We start from the raw sequence: 24,589 nt of genomic DNA on the forward strand, positions 1-24,589 counted from the left end.
TTAAACATGTATATTATTATTATGATTACAACCTATAAGGTAAACTTATTGAAGTTTATATACTAATTAAATAATACAAAAAAAATGCACAAATTTTACCTAATGTTTATCTACAATAACATTATAAATGATCCATGTCATGTAAATATTTTTTTATTATTAATATATATAACTTAAACTCGTACCAGGACACTTGACATAAGGAGAAAAAGTGAAGGGCAAGGCGACTCCACATCTACGGGGAAGCGCTTTAGCTGTTGCATCGGTGATTCTCAAATCTTTTATTGCTGACTGAACACATCTACAAACAGCTGACCTATCAGCGGTGTTGTTCGCGATTTGTAAGAGAGTTGAAACTCCAGCACAACACGCGAATGGAGGAATCCCAGTCACCCCACTTCCGCCCCTGAAGAACACCACGCAAGGTCTCAAGGCTCGTTCTATGTTGTCACACTTAATGTTTTTGGCATGTGAGTTATAAGTTTGGAGAATCAAGAAGAAGAGTATTAAAAATAATGTTACAAAAGGATAGGTAAGCTTCATGGAGAAGTTAAGGATATTGAGATTTTTGAGTTTGAATTAATTCTTTCCAAATGGTTTGTGGTTTAATTTATAGAAGTTTTAAAGGGACATGAAGACAAATAAAGTTGTTGGTTGATGACGATATATCGAATTGGCTAAAGATAATGGAGAAGATTAAAATAAAATTAGGTGAAAAATTATAGAATTACAAACTAGTTAAAATCAAAAAGTGATTTCTCTTTTGTCTTTATAAAAACTTTATATTGTGAATCCGTCTTTATAGTAATAGATATTAATGTTCTCTAAAATAATTAAGGTGCATAGAGCTTGCCTGAAATGCGTACTTATTAGCTTACGTAGGATTTTCACATGGAAGGTGTCATGTTAATATGTTATGTTTGTTTGTAATTGAGTTTGCCCAAAAAAAAGGGAACAATTATACGGCTCATAGTTATCACAAATCTTCTAAAAGAAAAACTTTAAAACAATATATTCAAATTCATACATAAAAAAAAATAGTTTGATTTTAGTGCTCTGAATCATATCACATATATTATTATGTTCAAATCGCAATTAGTTTGTCGATAATCACACACAAGCCCAAAAAGGGAAAAAAAAAAGAATAACAAAAACTTTGATAAATTCTCATAACGTACATATTTGATTTAATTCAATGTAAGCCCAGCTAGCTCGTTTCGTATATTATAAGAAAAGCTATTGAATTTTCTCCTCATCGGAGAAAACACAATTTTATTACATGCAGAACAAAAGTGCAAAAATCCTGAACATAACATCGAGATATATTATATTACAAATATAAACCAGAAAAAAAAAATCACAATTATAACTTATAATATGCATTCAAACAAATTTTATTTGCTATATAAATAGCCTTCATCACGCCAAAGAAATGCCTTGTATATATATATGGCATCCTTAAAACACTTCAATTGATCCTGCAAGAGTAGTAACGATGTACAAAATTATATATCAAGGACATATCGACAAAAGCTATTAGTCCATAAAAAACATTGTTATGACTCAGCCCAGTTATTAACTCAACTTATACATAGCTCAGTTAAGCTTATTTAAAAATTGAACTGATTTATTTTAAATATGTAAGTCAAATTAATCCAACTGAGATCTTGTCAAAATATTTTAGAAGAATTCTCTTTTTGATTTGATGCGTTATATGTATACAACAACAAGAAAAAAAAAGTTGAATTAGTTTTGTATGTTAATTAAATAAAATTTGACTAGTGTTGGGAGGGTTGGGTTATGAGTTATGACCCATTGGTTTGCCATCTCAAGCCAATGACCCAACATTTATTGACTCGACTCGTTCAAATTCAGTTTAGTCCGTTCATTTAGCACCCCTATAATTATTTTAGTTCTTAATTTCATTTCACTTACTTCAGATCAACCAACATTTAGACATATTATCGACCTCTAATAGTACTAAAAAGTTCCATATGACAACACTATTGATTTGTAATATATGTATAACATTTTCCACGGAAAACATTATTTTCTAAAATTATGTATGAAAAATGACTATTGTCGTACTAATAAGGGAGGAGGAGAGTAATATTACTTGGTGCAGTCAACAGTGGATGAAATAGGGAAGGACAAGGAGATTCCACAACTCTTAGGAAGACTCCCTGCAAGTTGAGAATTAATGTTGATTTTTTGAGATGCATTCTTTAGACAAGTGCATGCAGCCTGCTTATCTGGTACAGTTGTTGCAGCAGATACAAGAGATTGACAACCATCACAGCAAGGTTGTGGTGGTGTCCCACCACTGCCTTGTAAATAGCTGAGGCAGGGCTTGATTGAGCTAATTACTGTGCCACAAGTGATAGCACCTTCTGAAGATGGTGCAATTAGTAATAGAATTAGAGCCATGATGAATGGTACTAGTACTAATTTTGCTTGGATTGAGGAATTCATGATTAGTTAAATGATTTTGAACTTGTTGTTGAGAGTAGTCTGTTTTTATAGATGAAATTTGAGAAAGCTCACTAGCACAAGTAAGTTATAAAAATGAAAAATTATGTTTGGTTTAAGTGATTGAGTGCAAGAAATGATGGAAAATTATTGATGTATTTTCTTTGTTTAAGATTTGGGTATTGTTTTGTGGAAAGTCAAAAGTTTGGTGCAATGGAGATTGAGGCAATTAGGGAGTGTCATTTTTAAGAAATTAAATTGTGGGTAGGGGAAAGTGAAGTGCAGTAGGGTATTACAATGTGAGGAATTAAACTTTTACCAACAAGGTAAAAATTTAGTCAATTAACTGAGCTATTTAAGTTTTCTGTGGAAGTGTCGTGTATTCAACATAATGATCATTTTATATTTCACTTGTCTATTTGGTAAAAACTACTATTAATCGAATACTCACAAATTGAATTCTTCTAAAGGAAAAGAGTACTACACGTCCCTCGTTTAGGTTACTAGTGTCAGCCTATGGCCCTATTGTCACAATTACTCTTGTAAGAGAGTTTAAATCTAACAACGCGATCCTATTAAGATGTGGCATTGGTGAAATCCTCTAGGAAATGGATATCTTAACTTTTTTAATTAAAACTTGCACTCAGTATAGTTTCTGAATTCTAGAATATTCACTTAACTACCTTGACTGTCTAATATTTAGGTAATAAAATTGGATATAAATACATTTGCCAACTGTACCGTATCCAGATTTAGCAAACACTTGCAAGTAATTCATCAACTCTAAATAGGGACAAACACATCGAATGATCAAGGTGTCAGTATGTCACAGGATGAAATTTCTTGAATCTATATGTCATTACGTGTACACGTTTTTACTAAGTTAATAATTTGAATCTTGAATTAGAATTTAAGAAATTGTGTAATTTTTTAAAGGTAGTAGGAGATTGAAAAGTGAATACACAATGATAGAAATGGAAATTAAAAAAGAATAGTGAAGGGCAGGAAATTTATTTATTTTGAATACATCTCTTTGGTTTGTGCTAAAGAATTATACATATAAGTTGCTTCTAAGCATGCAATGCCATATTGTCTCAATTACTCCTATTTGAAAATGACAGCGTAAGGTAGCAACTAGTATGGATAGTTGGTCACTTTTTGAAGGCTTCACCCGATAACTAAAGTATATCGTTGTTGCAACCACTTTGTTAGCCTATAGTTTTCTAAGTTATGGAGTTTCTTCTAAGTTATTTTTAAAGGCTTGAAGACATCCAGGGAAGAGAAAAAAACTAGGGAACAATCCAAAACACCTCTTTACTAGAAAATTACACTATGTAGATAGGTCAATTTGTTTAACACATATATACTAAATATGTAGAATCCCTAGGTTAGCTTCTTCGTATGTTTACTTTTTTATTGATACACCCGAGTGAAAATTCATAGAACCATACGATAGTGGCTATCTTCAAAAAATGGATGTATTTGGCTTTAAGCTAGACTAACATCAGCAAGTACAGATAGGGGAAAACAACAATGTAAGAAATTCCCAAATTCATTTGCTTAGTAAAATCATGGTAATGTGGTGACAATAGAAGGTAACATTACAATAATAAACTGGATCTGAATATAGAAGATAATACAGATAAATGACCCCTTTTTTAGTTTTGAATGAAAACTGAGAGGTGGAAAAGAGACTGGTACATACACTGATGAAGGATCGATCAGCTAGTAAATGAATGAACTGTGTTACACATGCCTGGGTTTTTGAGACACCAAAGTGGTTGAATCGGTTCAGCACCTATTCCCCTAGAAACCATTCGGTACCTCCATTCATTCAGTCGATCAGTAGCCTCTGCATATCTCTTCATTCCTGTTTCATCGCGATTTCCTGACCACAATGTTTCTGCCATTGCTGATGCTCTTGGCCAAATCCTTGAGTCCATAACAGTTGAATCAGCTTGTTCGGACCATAAAGCTACTTCCCCTCCAATTACCAATTGAGCCTCCTCATCAGTAAGGCCGTAGGTTATATCATAGTTGTAAATGGTTTCCCACGTCTTGAAAGGCCCACACCATGATCCACCATTGCCTTGGTCAGTACCTGGTGGCTGATCATAGCGGCTGTCATTCCCAACGAAGCTTCCATGGCCACAATCCAAGTAATAGTAATCTGCAGATGACACAATGACACGGTAGCCAGAAGTGACAAGCTGCTTTGTATTATTTGGTCCATTATTCCAAGTTTGCATGATAACATTCTGTGGAGGAAGCAGAGATGGATTCACTTTCACATTACCACTCAATATAACATCCTCCCAGTAGACCACCGTACGGTTGAGTGAGAGGATTTCAGGTAAGGTATTATTGATAAACTTCTCGAGTAGCTGACTGAGAGTTCCATTGCTAGCAACAAACTTTTGGACTGATGGATCAGTATTCCAACAGTCTGAATTGATCTCATCTGCTCCTCCATGAAAGAGTGAATCTGGAAACATGGCGATAGTGTCCTGGATGACATTCTTTACTACATCATAGGTCTTGGGAATCAAGGGGTTCAGTTGGCCAGTGCCTGGTTCAGCTGCAAGAGCTGGACTACTTCCAGCGGGCCACCAGAACATATTTGCACAAGTGACTATCTCAGGGTAAGCTTCAGCCCACGATCCTGTATGTGCTGCAATATTTGCAAAATCGGGCAAACACAAGACATTTATTTAATAGTGTTAGCAATACACTTTTCTTTGTTCCTGTAATATATGTTTAACAAAAGAAATCTTACAACGTGATATAACCTTCTTCTGTGGAGGATATAGCAATTTGCCTCTTATTTGGATTATGTTATTTTGGTGAAGTAGCAAAAAAATAAATCTAAATAAGGACTACCGCACTTTCTACGGCTCTACCTTTATCAAGCTGGTTTACAAGATAATCTAAAATTCGTAGTTTTTTGCACACCATGTAAACAAAATTGTCAAAATCCTACCTACGGAAATCTACCATATATAAAAATGGAGCCAACTATCAAGATTGAGATCGTCAACCATCTAAACTCTCATTCACATCTCATTGAAAGTATCAAACATGTTCTCCTACATTTATGTGCATATATCGAATTGAAGTATCTATTATTCGTATTGAGAAGAGTACTCGAAAGAACCGTGGTTCATACACACCACCTTCCCCGGACCCAGGCTTAAAGGTTTTGGTTTCCTGTATAAAAAGATTCATACATTTTCATTTGCCAGAAGAAAAAGTTCAAAATAAATTCAGGAAGGTCCCATTAAGTTAAAATTAATAAATTAATGATCCCCATGTCCTGATAAATTAATAATACATCCAGAAGTCCAATCTTGTTCCTTTTTGGGATTACCTAGAAATTGTAAACAAAAAGTATCCATACATTATTCTATTCTACTTTATCATGATTCCATAACTTACCAGGCATGTCAATTTCAGGTAAAACCCTAACTCCGTGTTCCATTCCATATTGCACAATCTTCTGCACGTCCGCCGGAGAATACATCATCTCGTTGCTGTACGCTCCTTTTCCGGCGAGCTTGGGCTCCGATGGAATCACAAGCGGAAATGAATGTGAATCAGTTATGTGCCAGTGGAAAACATTCAACTTGTTCATACTCATAGCTTTAATAAGCCTTAACAAGTGATCGACTCCGTAGAAATTTCTCGAAGTGTCCAACACCACACCTCTGTGAGTGAAAATCGGCAGATCGTGTATGTACACGCCGGCTGCAACTCTGGTAGGGTTTCCGTACACGAGTTGTGAGAATGTCTCCAGCCCTCGCATGGCTCCCCATACAGTCCCCGCAGTGATGTAGGCGGAGGAGCCGTCGGAAGGTGTGGAGAGAGAGTAGGATTCGTTGACTCCGTGAGCGAGTGGTGAAGTGACATCGGAGACGGAGATGATGAGGCTTTGCAACGGTATTGATGAAGTGAGATTGATCGCCGGAGTGATGATGGGACGGTGGTGCTCTGAGAGGATGAGGTGGCGGTAACGGTCGACGGCGGGAGTGAGGTACCGGTGGTACGGGTGCGAGATGGTGAAGTTTGAGGAGAGGAAGATTGATTTTGGGTTGGGCCAATGGAATGTTGTGGGCTTGGGCCAGACATTGATTGGATAATTTGTGGCTGTTGTTTGAGAAATTAAGATAAAGAATAGTAGAAGAAAGAAGGAGAATGTTTTCTCTTCTCTCATTTTTCTTAGAGAAATGAAAATTACTTCGAAATTGAAGTAAGCCAATTCAAAGATTGGAAAGGACTATATATGTTGTTATTTTTCTAAAATATCAAATTTTGGAATATGAAGAGTATGGTTTGGTTGTTACAATCTTGTAATATTACTTTGGAAAATAGCTACATATTTGTTTGATTATGTTTGGAGTTTATATTGTGGGTGGGATGGATGGAAGGGGGATTGTATAAAGACTTGACTTGGTTACTTTCTTTTCAACTTCAAAAGTCTTTGCTTCTAGTTTGTTGGTTTGTGATTTGGATACAAGCAACTTAAACTTCAATGTTTTTATTACCCTTACGGGTGTTTGGTAACTGATTAGAATTATGCAAGTATTAGTTATACAAAGATTAATTATTTAAATATTAATTGTACATGTAACAGTTATTCCATCTTTTGTTGATGCATAGACTTTCTCATAACATATGGATGTATAGTTATGTTGGTTTCTAAACTGTAAATCAAACATCCTATTAATTTTATACATAAATAATCTACTTCCTAATCAGGTACCAAACGTAATACTATTACTTATGCAAAACTTGTAATATTATGGGTTACTTCTTTGTAATCAATCTCCTTTCCTAAATAAATGTTAGTCGTCTTAACAATATGAATCAGAATTATGTTGGTTAAGTGTAGACAAATATACCTTGGTTAATTTAATTTTGTGCTTATTATGTTGGTAAGTTTAGCTTAAGCATGAATCAGAATTACCTTTTAAATGGGATAAGGGAAAACTTTCACAATTCACCTAATTTTTAAGGTGCAATTAACAAGTGAATAATACAACTCATTTAACCTAACTTTTATAAGTTTATAAACAACTCATTAGTTGTGATTAGTGAGACAAATTAGTTAAAATAGATTGCAGGCGAAGAGGGCTAAAGATTTAGAAATAGTTGTTGACCCCTATAGTGGCCAAACGGTTACTAATCTTATATCATACTGTTTTCTATCTATTTATAATATAATATAATATAAAATTTGTCCATACTTTGGTGTGTTTGTATATCGTCAGAGTATACAACATATAATTATATATTCCGACGATAACAACAATCAACTTAGTTGAATCATACTGTTATATATTAGTAAGGTATATAATATATGAATCGTATACGTTGATGATATACAATGGAATGTTGGGTGTTTTAGTTGAAAAAATTATTCAAAATAGGTATAACTATAATTATAATGTTTTAATAAAAGAATATGAACTTCTAAAGACCTTTGGGAATGCAGATTGATTGTGGAATGGTGTAGTGCCAAGTGCTTTTGTTGGGTTAATCCCTAGTATTATTTGTAGACATTCAATACAGTGCAAAAGCCGGCGCCTGTAGGTTTGGTTTTAAATTTGGGCAAACGACAAAAATCACATATTTTTAAGGTAAAATTATAATTTCTCCCTTATAAGTTTATAATTACAAAAATCCCTCAAAATTTTTTAAAATGGATACAATAATATAAGTGATGATATATTAATCTGATGCGCGAGATACATTAATCGTTAAGTAAGATACATTACATTTTATACATGATATACTAATCTGATGTACATTTTATACATGATATACTAATCTGATGTACATTTTATACATGATACACTAATCTGATGCGCGAGATACACTAATCTGATGCACGAGATAATTTTATACATGATACACTAATCTGATGCGCGAAATACACTAATCTAATGCGCGAAAATGAGGGATTTTGAAGATTTGTAAAACTTATAGGGGATAATGGTAATAAGTAAACTAAAAGGTGGATTTCTGTAATTTTTCTTTTAAATTTTAGGTTTAGCAAACATAAAAATCATATTTGTATACTATAGTTATAGTTTGCATAATTGCGCTCCTTAGCAAATTTTATGTTTGCTATGGAGCATCAAATTTGTATAAATCATTGGCAGGCCTCTCATTTGTATAAAAGCGCAACGATTGTATATGTATATCGGTTAGATAATTATATATGTAACTACTATGTATATATATCAATAATTGTGTTTGTATATCTGCATAAAATTTGAATTTGTATACAATTGAATCAAAATAAAATATTTGTATATCAAATCTCTCTCTCGCTTTATACAACATAAATTATACATTGTAATTTGTATAATTTGTATTTGTATAAAACGAGAAAGAGAGAAAGGCAAAAGAGAACTGGTAGGGGAAGATCTGTATTTGTATAATCATAAGTGTATAGGACAAAAATATATGTATTTGTATTTGTATATACAGTTTTCTCTTGCTTTATACAAATACAAACGCAATTTATACATTTGTGTTTGTATAAAGTGAGAGAGGCGAGGAAGAGTGGCGAGCGAGATTCTATGGGAGTGAGGCGAATGGCAAGTGTTTGCTACGGATTACAATTAAATGAAATTGTGGTTATAACATTTAATTTGAATTAATAGTTTACTATTTTATACTTTTTTTTCTTTTTTTTTCTCGGTTATTTTAAATTCACACCGTAGGGTTCCATTTAGTGGAAAGCGCTTCTTATCAAGATTTTTTTATACTTAACTTATTTGAGACCTCTAATTAAGAGAAGATTAACCTTATCCACGGACCACATTCTCTGTAGGTTTGTCTTTTACTTGTTTTTATCCCTTTTAAAAAAAAAGTTTTGTTAGCAATAATTTGAAGAAAAAAAAGATTAAAATGTTTGTGACGTATTAGTAATGATTCAACTTTATTTATTCTTTCTGGATTCTAATTGCCCTTCACATAATTTTAGGATTAAAAATGTCACTCCTTGCTCCAATTGGATCACAATTTCCTTAACATTAATTTTCAAACTAAAAATGCATCATCCATGGAGTTGTGAAATGTCATTTGTGGAGATTTATTTAGTTTTTTTTTTTTTTTGCTGAACAGGATTTATTTAATTGATTCACGTGGACCCAATCTTAAATAATCCAACTCATGCATCTAGGTTAATAACCAATTTTTTTTTGTTCATATCTGGTTTTTCGATGCTAAACGTTTTGGGACCGAATAGATTCAAAAGACAATAACATCTTCTCTGTTTAGGGATGGCAATGGAGCAGGGCGGATGCAAGGTGGGATGGGTTTAAGGCTATGTGGGGTGGGGCGGGGCGGGTGGGATGTGGGGCGGGCTGAAGTAGGTTTTTTTTAAAAAGGAAAATTTTATATATATAATAACAAACTATTAATTCAAATTAAATGTTATAAACATAGTTTGATTTAATTGTATCCCATAGCAAATTGTTGCTATTTCACCTCTCTCATGGTGAATCTCGCTCGCCACTCTCGTTCTCTCCCTCGCCTCTCTCGCTTTTATACAAATACAAATGTATAAAATGTGTTTGTGTTTGTATAAAGCGAGAGAAAATTGTATATATACATATATTTTTGTTCCCCTCTCCCAGATCTCGCTTGCCACTCTCCTAGATCTCGCTCGCCTCTCTCCTAGATCTCGCTCGCCTCTCTCCTAGATCTCACTCGCCAGTCTCTCCCTCGCCTCTCTCGCTTATACAAACATAAATGTATAAATTGTGTTTCTGTTTGTATAAAGAAAGAGAAAATTGTATATACACATGCAAATACATATATACACTTATAATTATACAATACAAATATTCCCCTGCCCAGTTCTCTTTCGCCTTTTTCTCTTTCTCGTTTTATACAAACATAGATTATACAATTGATCTTTTGTATATGTATACCGAAACAGAAACAAATTATGTACAACTGCCTTCTTTTGTATATGTATAGCGAAAATATACATATTTATGTTTGCTATGGAGCACAATTATGCAAACTATAGTTATAGCATACAAATATGATTTTTGTGTTTGCTATATGTGAAAGTTGCTCTATAAAATTAAGCGGGGCGGGTTGCGGGTATATGTGATTTTATGTGGGTTTAAATTTAATTTTAATTTTTTACATGTTATAAGAGTGATATAACATTATTTATTAAGATAATTTTTTTAAAGCTATTAAAATATTCAAGATAGTAAATGAAAATGGTCAACAAGAAATAATTCAATTTCTTACATATTTCCCAATTGACTTCTATTAAATAAAATTTTAAGTCACTAGCTTATTAAATTAATACAACTTAATGAAAAAATGAATTTATTTTTATAATTTTATTATCAAACTTAACTAGAAAAAAAACTTGTTAAAAAATTATGCGGGTCTGGTTCATGCGGAGCAAATCTATGCATGGCGGGGTGCGGCGGGTTAAAAATAAAAAAAAAAAATGTTGAACGGAGCGGAGCGGGGTGAATTAAAATTTTTACAGGTTAAGCTCAACCTGTCCCGCCCCTGCCCCACACCGCCCCATTGCCATCCCTATGTCTGTTTGAAGCTGTAATTTTTTGTGCAAAACTGATGCAAACAAACTTCAATCAATTTCATATCTAGGTTCAACTCAGCTTCTTCATCCATTAACAATAGTGGATTCTTAGAACTCCCAATAATTTTGAAAAAATAAATTTGGATGAGTCGGATTATTTATGAGTTATTGGACTAATATACAGATCATCGACCAATTAATCACTACCACCTATTTAATTATAGCCCAATGGTATATGTGTATTTCATAGTTTTGTTAAAATGTGGATCTTTAACCCGAAAAATAATGTTAAGGGCAATCCAGACCTGTAAAGATGGATCTTGGGCCTAATTACTCAACCTCAAAAGCTAGTTTATGAGAAGAGGATTGTCCAAGTCCATATAAGGAGACTAAATTTTCATCCCTTTTCCGATGTGGAAATTCTTAACCGGACCAATAGATGAAAGGAGGAAAATATTATACCATTTCCAATATGAAACATTTTAAAACCTTTTTCCGATAATAATCTTAAGCAATAAGATTGTCTACATAGTATTTCATGGAACATATATAGTGAAGTGTTGAAACTTGTATAGTTTTCACTTTGGCATTTCATGACCCGGCCCCTAGTACCCAAAATGAAGTAATATTTTTACTTAACAAAATTACATTTTAATCTTCACATTAATTTACGTTTGAAATATTTTGAGTTTAACTTTTCGAGGAGTTGAGTTCATTTTTTGATAACTAACTTTTTTTTTTTAACTCTTAAGCTTGAGTCTTGGATATAAAAAAATCTTTGATAGAATACGCTATCTCTCGAATAGAGCCCTATCCGACATGAATTCAAATTAATTGAGTTCTAATACGAGTATCTAACAAAACCAAAGCAATGTAAAAAAAAAAAAATTTAAAAAGATAACTAACTTTTTTTTGGATTTTCTCTTTACTTTACTAATAATATTTGTGAAGTCAGTTTCTAGTGCGAGAATTCTGCTTCAACTTTACATAGTCACGTCAAAACAATTTGATTGGGGGATTGGGTGGATGGGGTCGCAAGAGTTTACACATTTTTGACTTGTTAAATAAAATCTATTGACTAAATACTACACCCATCGTTTCATTTTATATGACATCATTTTCTTTTTGGTTAGTCCCAAAAAGAATGTCACATTTCCTTATATGATAAGTGTTTAAGGGGTCGTTTGGTGTGATGGACAAGAGGATTTAATCCAGGGATAATTTTTAAGTGGTCATTAATCTGTTATTTGGTTGTCAATGATGGGATAACTTATCCCAGGATTAACAATTAGTCCTGGGATAAGTTATCCCTTCCTGGGGGTGGGATAGTAATTTCAGGATAACTTATCCTGGGATTAGGTAGGTAAAATAACAAAAATACCCTCCTTAAACTCCACTTTTATACACCACTTTACATTCATGTATTATTACTATATAGAAGCGTGAAGCCAACCAAACGACCAAGGGCAATATTGTAAATATATGTTCATTTAAAGGGCAAATATTAATTATATTTACTGAAAGCAAGTTAAGTGGGTTAAAAGTCCAATCAGAACAATTATTTTATTATTATTATTATTGTTATTTATCTTTTTGGTGTTCCCGAGGACCAATTAGGACAACGACCAGCCAATTCTAGATAATAAAAAATTTAATATTTCTTCCGTCCACTTTTAATTGTTATAATTTTAATTTTTAGAGTCAAACTATAAGAATTTTGATTAATATTTTATAATGTATTTTTCATCATATTGATATACACAAATCTGCAATTTATAGTAGTTTTTGTATACTTTTTGACTATCTATTTTTTTTTAAATGTCTTATTAATATAATAATCTAACTTATCTTTGAAAATTAGTAAAATTGATTTTCAAAAAGCGCAACATGACGATTAAAAGGGGACGAAGAGAGTAATTCTTCTTTCTCCATACATATGGCAATTTTTTTTTCCGGAACTCTGATATTATTATTTCATTTTATAAAATGTTTTCACAAACATAAAAATACAGATCCATTTAATAATTAAATATTCAACTTTGATTCTATAATGTAGCTTAAATTATACATATATTGAACTTCATGTGATAATGAAACATGCTACTTAGTTCCATTTTTTATGTGTGTGATAAATAAAAAATATTAATCTCTCCGTTTCAATTTGTTTGTTCAATTTTGACTTGGAATGAAGTTTAAGAAATTAAGAAAGATTTTTTAATCTTGTGGTTTTAAATTAAAAATGTGTGAAATATAGTAAATGTCTTTTAATCTTGTGATCTTAAATATATTATGTGGAGTTGGAACTAAGAAAAGAAAAGGAACATTACTTTTTAATAGATTATAAAGAAAAATATGACAGATTAATTGAAATGAATAGGATAGATTTCAAGATAATAATACATAATAATTCATGATTTTTATATAAGATATATAATTCAATCTAACAGACAAATTAACATTGAATCCTAATAAATTTGTGTCATTATAGTAAAAACTAAATAAATTAAATATTAGACTTGAGTGTTTTACAACTTAAAAAATGAATCTACCCATCCTTAATACCAATTATACTTAAAAAATATTATTGGGTTAATTTAATATTTTTTATTCAATATTCAATATTCATATTGAAGTTCGATTAATTCTAATGTACGCCGAAATAGGGCACATTCGGATATAGTGGTCCCTACTAAGAATTTTTTTCATATTCAAAACTCAAAATTAAGATATTTAATTAAGGAAGGAGCAACTCAATGCAATGATGCACTATATTCTTTGATGGTAATTTCAACATTTTTTATACTAATTTTTTTATCAGAATCAATATTAATTAATATTGACCAAAATGCTATAGAAGTGCCTTTTAATATTTATTAAATAATGATTAATAATCGATTATATTGGGCCCGTATCACGGACCTTAAGAATCTATAGAAGTGTGAAGACAACCAACGACCAAGGGTATTTTGGTAATTTTCCACTATATCAATCTCTATAATAGACAAATTCAGGAAGTGAAATTGTTGGTGTGCTCAAATGCACATGTCCAATCAAATACATGTATTGATAGTATAAGTGCAAATGATCTTTACTTCTTAAGCAGTTTCTTGCCTATTTCTTTTTCCATCAAATTGAATTTTTAATTATAAGAAAAATTGTATATCTTGATTCATTTTTATGATGGGAGTTGCATATTTCTGAGAATTTCTTTTCTGAGAAGCACTGAGTTCATGAAAATATAATTTGGTTACTTTAGAGGTGATATTTGAATTAATTTAATTTAATTACTTCAGAGTTAATATATGAATTGTCGTAGTAGTAGTATTTGTAGCTATATCACATCTATATAAGTAATAAATCAACAGACTCCGCGCTAAAATACAAAAGTTGCTTCAAAAAAAAAAATTTATTGAAAAAACTTTAGTATGAATGAGACATAATTGACCTCAAATAATTTGAGATTGCACTTGATCAATTTTGGTGTATATCTATTAGTAACTGATTTATAAATAGTTATATGAAAATGTAATTAATACTCCCATATGTATAATGTTCAATTTATAAATAGTTAATATACAAATGTAATTAGTACTCCCATATGTATAATGTTCAATTTATAAATAGTTATATGCAAATGTAATTAGTATTCCCAAATGTACAATGTTCATCTACGTAAATATTTCACTTTAAAAACAACATTCAATATAATGACATTCACAAAATATATAGATAACACGTTTAACTGCTATATTATTTATTTATTTTATATAATGGTGTTTATATGCGATTGTCTCATTTATATTAATCAATTTTAGATCACGAATAAGACCACACGTTGGGCCCGTGCTTAGCACGGGCAATTCTTATCTAGTATTAACATAATTTTTAACAACATTTATAATAACATTCACAATCTTAGTTATTCCTTGTTCTTATGATAATATATTTTTCTATTAAAAAATTATATTTTATAAATATAATTTTTATTTATGAATATAAAATAAGTTGAATTTATTTGCCTAATTCTTAATGCTATTTATATCTTGATTTCTCCCAAAATGTTCACTCCACTACTAAATTGCATATTTTTAATTAAATAGTTTATAACTCACTTAAAAATTATATTTTATATATCAATTAAAATGTAGATAACTTTAATAATAAAATTTCTTTTACTTTTAATAAACTTAAAATGAAAGTTTTATTTTTAAGCTAAATAAGATGAATGTTTTATTTTTAAATTAAATAAGATGAAAATTTTATTTTTAAGCTTAATAAGATTGAAATTTTATTTTTAAGCTAAACAAGATGGAAGTTTTATTTTAAAGTTAAATAAGATGAAAGTTTAATTTTAAAAACACACGGCACAATCATGTAAATGCACACCCAAAAATATTTAGGCTAAATAAGATGAAAAATTTTATTTTTAAGAATGAATAACTAAAACTTACAAAGAAAATGAAAAAAAAAAAAAAAAAAAACTAAATAAGATGAAGGGTATTTTTGTAAACAAACAACTTGTTCTTAGAAACTATGCCATGAATATAAGTTTGAATATGACAAACCAAACAAGCAACAAAAATTAATCACAGCATAACTAATCCCAGCATAACTTGTATTCAAACCAAACGACCCCTAAAGGTACAATTTCTCTTTTACCCTTGTTGGTCCCACTTAATCTTAAAGATAGTATTTCAATACATTTATGAGGAGAGAGAAAAATGAGTCTACTTTTTAATATGACTATTTTTTGAAGGGGCAATTTGATAAACATTTCAAAGTCTTCATTTATTTCTTAAACTTCATGCCCGGTCAAATATTGCCACATAAAATGGGACGGAGGGAGTAATCATTTTATACTTACTACACCTCTAGGAATAAATATTATGATTAAACTTTTATCCCTTGTTTATGGAAATATTCTTCAAATGTAATTGGGAACATTATCTTGAATTTCTTAAAATTGTTAAAGTGGAACACTTTAGATTCAATGTAACTAACAGGAATAAATTTAAAAATTAACGATGACTATCAAAAACACCACTAGAAACAGGTAAACTAAGAACACCTTCGATCTTAATTTATCTGGCTTGTTTACAAACTTTTTGAGCTAATACCATATATCATTTGAAAAAGTTAAGAGATTTTGTACAAGTATGCAGAAACTCAAGGAAAATGAGAATATTGTATTAAGTATTTTTTTTTTTCACATCATTAATATTTATAGAAGCTCTAATTGGCAGTTATTCATAATTTGATTAAAAATCCATTCAAATATCAACAAAATGGTGCCATTAGAGTCATATGCCCATATATATCCTTTGTAGTACGACCATATGGTTACCTTATTACTCCATTAAATATCCTTGCACTAATCACATAAATCAATAGAAGATAAATAAATTTTATATTTTATTTATTTCTTCAAATCACATCTTTAATATTTTAGACATTTGTACACTTGCCAAACTCGTTATTGAAATAATATCGCTTTTCAAATCTGAATTTAAAACCTACGGATTAGATAATATACGGGTATATATTATTTTCTTAATAAAATGTTTGTATTGTACTGTTGAAAAATGTTGCTGTTGATTAATTGATTTAAATCATATATATCCGAAGTTTAATTACCCAGCTAATTACTTAAGAGAAATTCAATTAATAGCTAATTACATTAAATGGTACAAGCTTACATTAATATTTGTAACCTCCAAATCTCACCATAATTATAGGAGTAATAACAGTAGCTAGTACTATATTTTAGGAAAATTAAAACTCATATTAATAGTACAAATTAACCAGAAAATGAGGAACTGATAAAATCTTCAATTAACACTATAATATATACTATATACTAGTGCTTTCATTGTGACTTTTTTGGTTTTCCGCTTGTGTTTGATATTCACATTGGATCGGACTATCCAATTGTGTGTATTGTATGTGTGTATCGGTGGACGGAGAACTCGCCGGAGAAGCTGAATTAACAGAAAATACGGAAGAGCTGCGACGGTTTCGATGGCGATGATGACGTCATCGGTATTTTCGTCTCAGCTCTTTTTGCTACTGCGCTTTCTTCTCTTCAAGGTACTATTAATTACCAGAATAATATTTTTCATTCGGAATTTTTTTTTTGGCGGATAAGTTTATACTTCTGTATTATAATATAACATTAGTTGTCACTTAATGTCAATAGAGGTAAAAGTTCAGTTTAGAATCCACAAATTATGTTGTAAAATATATGACAATATGGTTCATATATAATTTATGCCAATGGAGGTAAAATTCGATTCAGAATCCACAAGTTATATGGTAAATGACATAATTGATATGGCGTTTCAACAAAACCTTTTTTTTAAGAAAAAAAAGACTTAATTGAAAAAAATAACATAATTTAGTGTCTATAGAACTTATGCCAATAGAGATAACATTTCAGTTTGAGAACTCATACGTTATGTCTAAAAAGACAGAACATAATTTCTACAAACTTGTGCCAAACAAGGCAGAAATTAAATCCTAGATAAGGATGTATTGGTTCATAATTTTTTAATAAATGAGTAATAAAGACCAAGAATAAAAGAAAATCTTAGTTTAAAACAAAAACTAAACTAAAAACTATTAAGACATAATTCACTATCATATATATTGTTATTATCTGTACTTTTAAAATATTATGTATTTTACCACTAATTAAGAATTTTCTATTATATATTGAGGAAGATATACACTTAGTTACATGTATTTTTTCTATCACATATATTAAAATAGGGAGACAGGTGAGTAAGATTTGTCATATGTCCTAGATAAGTAAGTGTGAATCAACTTGGATATAGTATATCTAGAACAAACTACACCTAATTTTGACTTCATGTATCTCAAGATACATGTATCTTGACGTACCAAAATTTGATAAGATACTTAATATTGCAAATTATAAATTATCTAACTAATTAACTCCTAAACTAGTGAAATTTATGTAAGTTTCCCAAAATTAAAAACCACCCTAAAACACAAGCAATCCTTGAAAAAACTTCAAGCTAGGAGCTAAGTTGGGCTGCCCTAAAAATTGATGGTTGGGCTGACGTATAGAGTAGATCGCTAGCTAAGTAGGCCAGCCCAAACAAAATTGAAATATTGGGAGGGAAACTTACCCAATATTTAGGAGTTAATTACTTGGATATACTTTAGTTTGCAATATTACGTATTTTATCAGATTTTGGTGCGTTTAGATAAATGTATCTCAAGATACATGAGGTCAAAATTAAGTGTAGTTTGTTCTAGATACATTGTATCCAAGTGGATTCGCATGCATATTGGATACATAACAAATTCAGTCACCTCTCTCCCATCTCGGTCGTCACTCTCCTATGTACATGATATTCCAAATACATGTGAATCACATTAGATATATACATATACATATATCTAGTGTGTATCTAATGTGATTCATATATATCTGGGATACATAACAAATCTCACTCGCCTCCCCCCTTCTCGCTCCTCTCTCTATTTTAGTATATCTGGTAGCAAAAGTACATGTATCTAGATGTATCTTCCTCAATATATGATATGAAACTCTTAATTAGTGATAAGATACAGAATATTTTATAAAATAATAATAATAATATATGATAGTGGATTATGTCTAATTATGTAGTTTCTCCAGTTTCTCCGTTGGGTATCTTATCATTAATCAATTTACCTAATCAATTAAGAGTTAAAGTAAAGATATAGTATCATTTAATCGTAATTAAATAACAAATGAACGTTTTAATAAACACATGTCTTGCATTTTATAAAATTGATATATTATTTATAAATTAAATCTTAACAAAAGGTTAACATGGTCGGTCCATTTCCCATGTGGCATGCCATAAGCTAAGGTGAGTTACAAAATATCGACATTGCTCCAATTTGATTCGTTTTTTAAAAATAAATAAATAGTAATAATCAAAATACGTTTCTTATATTCTTCTGATTTCATTCATTCTTTGGGGAAAAATGGACATTTACATGTGGACATGTGTTAGGAACACTTTTTTATTCACATTGTATAATCTTTTCAATATTTTATTTTCAATAAATTGAAATTGAAAGTTAATTGTTATAAAGGGCTTTTTACTGTATGAGAAATGAATATATTTTCAATAAATTGTTTAAATTGAAAGTTAGTTGTTATTTGTTAATAAAGGGCTTTTTACGGTATGAGAACTGAATAAAGGATAAAATTGTAACAAAAATGTTACCCAAGAGATCACTTTTTTCCCTTTATGTAACTAAACGTTGTATTTATTAATTTTCGTAATGGATGTGAAAAAAATTAAAATAACAGTTAAAATAGAATGAAAGGGATATATAATATAACTAAAAATTGAAAATACATATATAAAATTTACTAGTGACAAAATTTATTGGATAACATAACCACACGCCAAGCATATTCTTATCAGCACTCATCATGACTTCTGCGTGATAAAACATAACTTGCAAATCATAATAACTAATAACGAGTTTATCTTTTAAGTATGGATAAGAACTTAGCTTGAAGAATATATACAACTTTGTAAGGGTTGTTACGTATCGTATCATAATGTATTGTGAGCATTATATTATGGGAGAGTAATGACATGATCACATCAAATCGATCGCTATATAAAATTTTAATGAATTTAATGATACAGTATAAAAAAATTAAGTAACAATAAAAATAAATATTTAAATTAACAACACAATACAATACCACAGGTAACAACCATCATATATAAACCAAACAGATTTAAAAAGAATCCCATAATTTTGGTGATTTGTTAAGTTAATCCGTTTCCTCTAACTTCCAATATTATATTGATGACGGCCCTTTTAATTTACTGTTAAGCCCTCTGGACAAATTAATTAAGCTGTATTTCTTCCCCACCTAACTCTATCGATTATTAATCTATGATTAATTATTGTCATTATGGGAACAACTTGTTCTTTTGAATTTATTAGTATTTGTTGTGGAACACAAGGAAATTTTTTAATCTTGTATAATAAAAAGGTGATGATGAGGTTGAACAAGTAAAGGTAAATGTTGGTCTCATTTGATTTCCTGGAAAAAATTTAGTTAAAAAAAGTAGACACGACTTGCATCGTGATTCAGTGGTCCATGAAGTGAGTTGAGAATCGTGAGGTCTCAAAGTTCAATTCTCAAAAGAGATTAAAAAAATACTAAGTAATTTCTTCTCATTTATCTTAGCTTAGTTGGATAAAGTTATCTGGTATCTATTATTGGTGAGAGTTGAAAGATATAGCATAAAATTATTCCATGTGTATAAGTTGACCTTAAACACTACGATCATTAAAAAAAACTTCGAATGCAAACAGTACGTAGCATCATTTAGCATATTCTAAACGTGTAACACATCATGTATCTAAAGTATATTTTTTGCTTGTACGAAGCAGATGCCTGTTGACCTTATATGATTAAAACCATGATCAACAAATGTAGTTTTTTTTTTAAGATATAAGTAATCTCCTTTGGGAAATTATTAAGCATTAGCTCTACCTTTCTGGCCATGTGACTAAAATTAATAATGTGCATTTTGTTACGTGCTTTAAAAGGCAGATCAGTATACGAAGCATTCCACGTTCATATTATATTTGGAAAAGGACACATTTATTATATATACATATCAAATCATTTATCTTATATCGTTTGTAACAATTTTTTCTCAAAATGTAAATTAAGTTGTTATCGCAAAAAATTAAAGAAAGGTATTGATAATCGTTGTGAGTAGAATTTTGTGTATTTCCTTGATTTTACTCTTCTAAGTTTTTTTGTTGTTCAAAGGTCTTTATAAGTAACGTATTTTAGGCATACTTGATGTATTTGATCATCAAGAACGTCAGATAGTAGTTCGAAAAAAGACACTCCTTTTGATCACTCCTCTTTTGAAAAAAGACAACATTTGATGTCTTGATCTCTTTGTGAACACTCAAAGTTTATGGAATATTCAAGATGCTTCTTTAAGGACATATGTATCCCTTTTATTGGTGTGAGCTAAGGGGTTCAGAGTAGAGTATCCTTCAAAAAACATGGATTTGGTTAGTCTTGTAGATGTTCATCTTAAATACAATAAAATTTTGATGTCTACACATATATAATTTAAGTTTGTAACGAAGAAATTTTGAATTAACCCCTCACAACGCTGAATGTAATGTAGAGAGCCTACCTAATATATACATATATAAATTTCTAACTTGTAGAAAAAAGCAGAGAAGCCAAGATTTTGGTAGGTATGGTCTTTGACATTGTCAATAACTAGGAAGATACGTTTGTCAAGACTAGGAAAGTTATTTTAGTATATATATATATATAACCATCACATTAAGGTTTCATTGCACAATTCACCCATTGAGCTCTTCTTTCAACTATATATAGCTAGCTAATTCTTTCTTTCATATTATTCAACTTCTCTTTTGCAGAATATATTTGTTGCTTGCCTCATTTTATTCCTTACACTTCCTTCAAGCCATTCCTTGAAAGATTCAACTATGGGTAACATCAACCAAAAAAATTCAAATCAAGATGATGCTAATGTGTTACTTCCAATTGATACTCCCTTTAAGTTTCCATCTCCATTGCCCACTTGGCCTTCAGGTACTTTATGTTATGATTTTTGCTTTATTAGTATCTGATCAATTGTAGTGTTGTTAAAGGCTCCCTGAAAACGTTTTTACGCCTAAAGCTCGATGAAGTCCATGTTGTGCCCTTTGCCTCGCTTAGTTGAGGCTTTAGTGCATGCGTCTAGGTGATAAGGCGCGTGTTTTTTGCACTATATTACTATCTAGACAAATATATTTGACAAAGTGATACATTTTTTGCATTACATGTAAAAAAAAAGAAAAAGAGGAGTCTGGTGCACAATGCATCCCATGTTCACGCAGGGTTTGGGGAAGGGTGCATCCCTCTTGGGGTGTGATGTGACTAATTCCACGACTCGAACTCATGACTTATTTGTTTAAATATCAGGTGAAGGGTTTGCTAGTGGAATCATTGATCTTGGAGGATTACAAGTATCTCAAATATCATCATTTACTAAAGTATGGGCTAGCCAAGAAGGTGGACCAGATAATCTTGGAGCTACATTCTTTGAACCATCAAATTTACCAAATGATTTCTTTATGCTTGGATCCTATAGCCAACCTAACAATTTGCCCCTTTTTGGTTGGCTTCTTATTGGTAAAGATTCATCAGGAGATGCTCTAAAATTGCCAAATGACTATACTCTTGTATGGAGTAGTGAAAACTTGAAAATCAAACAGGATGGTGTTTGCTATATCTGGCTCCCAATCCCCCCTGAGGGCTATAAATCTGTTGGACACGTTGTAACAACGTCTCCTCAGAAGCCTTCTCTTGACAAAATCAGATGTGTTCGTGCTGATTTAACCGATGTATCTGAAACTGATGATTGGATTTGGGGAAATGATGTGTTGAATGTGTACTCATCAAGACCAAAAGACAGAGGAATTAAGGGTCTAGGAGTGTCTACTGGTGCTTTTATGGCTTTAAATAACGGAGCTGCAGCAGATTCACTTGTTTGTTTGAAAAACGTCGTGGAAAATTTCTCTTCCATGCCAAATTTAAACCAAATTCAAGCACTATTTCAAGCGTATTCGCCTTTATATTACTTCCACCCTGATGAAGAATATTACCCTTCCTCTGTCACTTGGTTTTTTCAGAATGGGGTATTATTGTACACGAAAGGGCAAGAATCTGCCCCGGTTCTTGTTCAGCCAGACGGTTCAAATCTTCCTCAAGATGGTTCAAATGATGGCGCGTATTGGTTAGACTTACCAACTGATGATTCAGCGAAAAATCGTGTCAAGAATGGAGATTTCCATGCTGCCACATCCTACTTACATATTAAACCAATGTTTGGCGCGACACATACTGATATCGCTCTATGGCTATTTTACCCCTTTAACGGCCCTGCTAGAGCAAAAATCGAATTCATCACCATTCCCTTAGGGAAAATTGGTCAGCACGTTGGCGATTGGGAACACATTACGTTAAGAATTAGTAACTTCAATGGAGAGTTACAAAGTGTATACTTCTCCCAACATAGTGGAGGAAATTGGGTGAGTGCACCACAACTTGAATTTGAAAATAGTAACAAGCCCGTCACCTATTCATCGTTGCATGGTCACGCTTGTTATTCGAAAACAGGGCAAAATATGCAGGGGAATGGGAATATTGGCATAAGAAATGACACAGCAAAGGGGCAGGTGATGGACACTGGAGCAAATTATGCAGTGGTGGCTGGTGATTATTTGAAAATTGTTGAGCCAGTGTGGCTTAACTATGCTAGAGAATGGGGTCCAAAAATTAGCTATGATATTGCAAATGAGCTTAAAAAAATAGAGAGATTTTTGCCTGGAAAATTAAAGAGGGCTATTGAGAAACTTGTGAAAAGTTTACCAAATGAGGTTTTGGGTGAGGAAGGACCAACTGGACCTAAGTTTAAGGACATGTGGAATGGTGATGAAAGGGGTTAAATATGGTGTGATAAAAAATGGGGGTTTTTTTTTTTCTATGATTGTATCATCAAATAGTTATTTCATGAATGTATCGTATGCTTTCGTTTTAGTTGTGACCTCTTTGTCGTTATAAAGTTTGCTAGTGATTAAATCGACTTACCTTCCGTTGGATGGTAGATTTTGAAGTTGAAAGTTAAAATTTGAAGTTGTGTTTGGACATGCATTATACTTGAAAAAAATTGTGAGTTGAAGTCCCGAAAATTCAAAAATTGTTTGTGGATACTTGAAAATATTGAAGAAATCTGATCAAAATTTCATAGGCAAATAGATATCTGATGATAATTTTTTAAATTTATGATCAAACGTAGATTATACCTTTGGATCTGCTTGGTCATAAAAACTTTCTTTTGGACTTTTCATTTTATTTGAAACCAATGTTTGACCGTGAAAGTTTCAAATCTAACTCGAAATTGTGTTTCAAATTTTCGAAAACAACTTATAACCTATATTTTAATTCACTTATCACTTTTGAAATTGTATTTAAATACATTTAAGCATGAACATTATTCTAAATATTATTTGGAAAAAGTATAACCAAATTCGATTTTATCTAAGACTCCAACTCCATAACTTTTAAATAAAGTGAAAAATATTTAGAATATATGGCCAAAGACCTACTTAATTCGAGATGCATGCATTAAATATTTGTTCTTTCGCTTATATCTGGCTCATCATAGGACAAAATCACAAAATTGGAGATTTTATCATTCTCTTTTATCATATTTCGTCGATAAGTAAATAAGTTTAGTTCAAATAATGATTGTTCAAGCAATATTTCTCATAAAGTCTAACAATTTGAAAGCATCTATAATATTTTAGACTTAAGCAATTTTTCCAAAGGTTATAACACAAATTATGCATGCATGGGATAGAGGTGTATATGGCTGATTGATTGATTAAAATATACTACAACATATATCCTTATAAAATGATTTTTGGAAATCCTACTTCCAAGTTACG

At 31.1% G+C, this 24,589-nt stretch overlaps 3 protein-coding genes across 3 annotated transcripts; 1 reads left to right on the forward strand and 2 right to left on the reverse strand.

Annotated features, from left to right (window-relative positions):
- Nucleotides 1-1,136: 1,136 nt before the first annotated feature.
- Nucleotides 1,137-2,508, reverse strand: LOC125878439 (non-specific lipid-transfer protein 1-like). Its single transcript, XM_049559693.1, has 2 exons — nt 2,117-2,508; nt 1,137-1,478 (listed from the first exon to the last, which is right to left on the reverse strand). Exons 1-2 carry the CDS (start codon nt 2,470-2,472, stop codon nt 1,469-1,471), a joined length of 366 nt encoding a protein of 121 aa, XP_049415650.1. The 5' UTR covers nt 2,473-2,508; the 3' UTR covers nt 1,137-1,468.
- Nucleotides 2,509-4,005: 1,497 nt separating this feature from the next.
- Nucleotides 4,006-6,843, reverse strand: LOC125847591 (beta-hexosaminidase 2). The gene is made up of 2 exons (XM_049527231.1): nt 5,905-6,843; nt 4,006-5,140 (listed from the first exon to the last, which is right to left on the reverse strand). The coding sequence occupies exons 1-2, from the start codon at nt 6,677-6,679 to the stop codon at nt 4,191-4,193; spliced, it is 1,725 nt and encodes a 574-aa protein (XP_049383188.1). The 5' UTR covers nt 6,680-6,843; the 3' UTR covers nt 4,006-4,190.
- A 14,563-nt stretch (nt 6,844-21,406) lies between these two features.
- On the forward strand, nt 21,407-23,615 carry LOC125876490 (vacuolar protein sorting-associated protein 62-like). The gene is made up of 2 exons (XM_049557684.1): nt 21,407-21,689; nt 22,062-23,615. The coding sequence occupies exons 1-2, from the start codon at nt 21,584-21,586 to the stop codon at nt 23,585-23,587; spliced, it is 1,632 nt and encodes a 543-aa protein (XP_049413641.1). The 5' UTR covers nt 21,407-21,583; the 3' UTR covers nt 23,588-23,615.
- The last annotated feature ends 974 nt before the right edge of the window (nt 23,616-24,589 follow it).

This window comes from Solanum stenotomum, chromosome 1 (assembly GCF_019186545.1).
Source record: "Solanum stenotomum isolate F172 chromosome 1, ASM1918654v1, whole genome shotgun sequence".
In the NCBI taxonomy this organism is placed as follows: domain Eukaryota; kingdom Viridiplantae; phylum Streptophyta; class Magnoliopsida; order Solanales; family Solanaceae; genus Solanum; species Solanum stenotomum.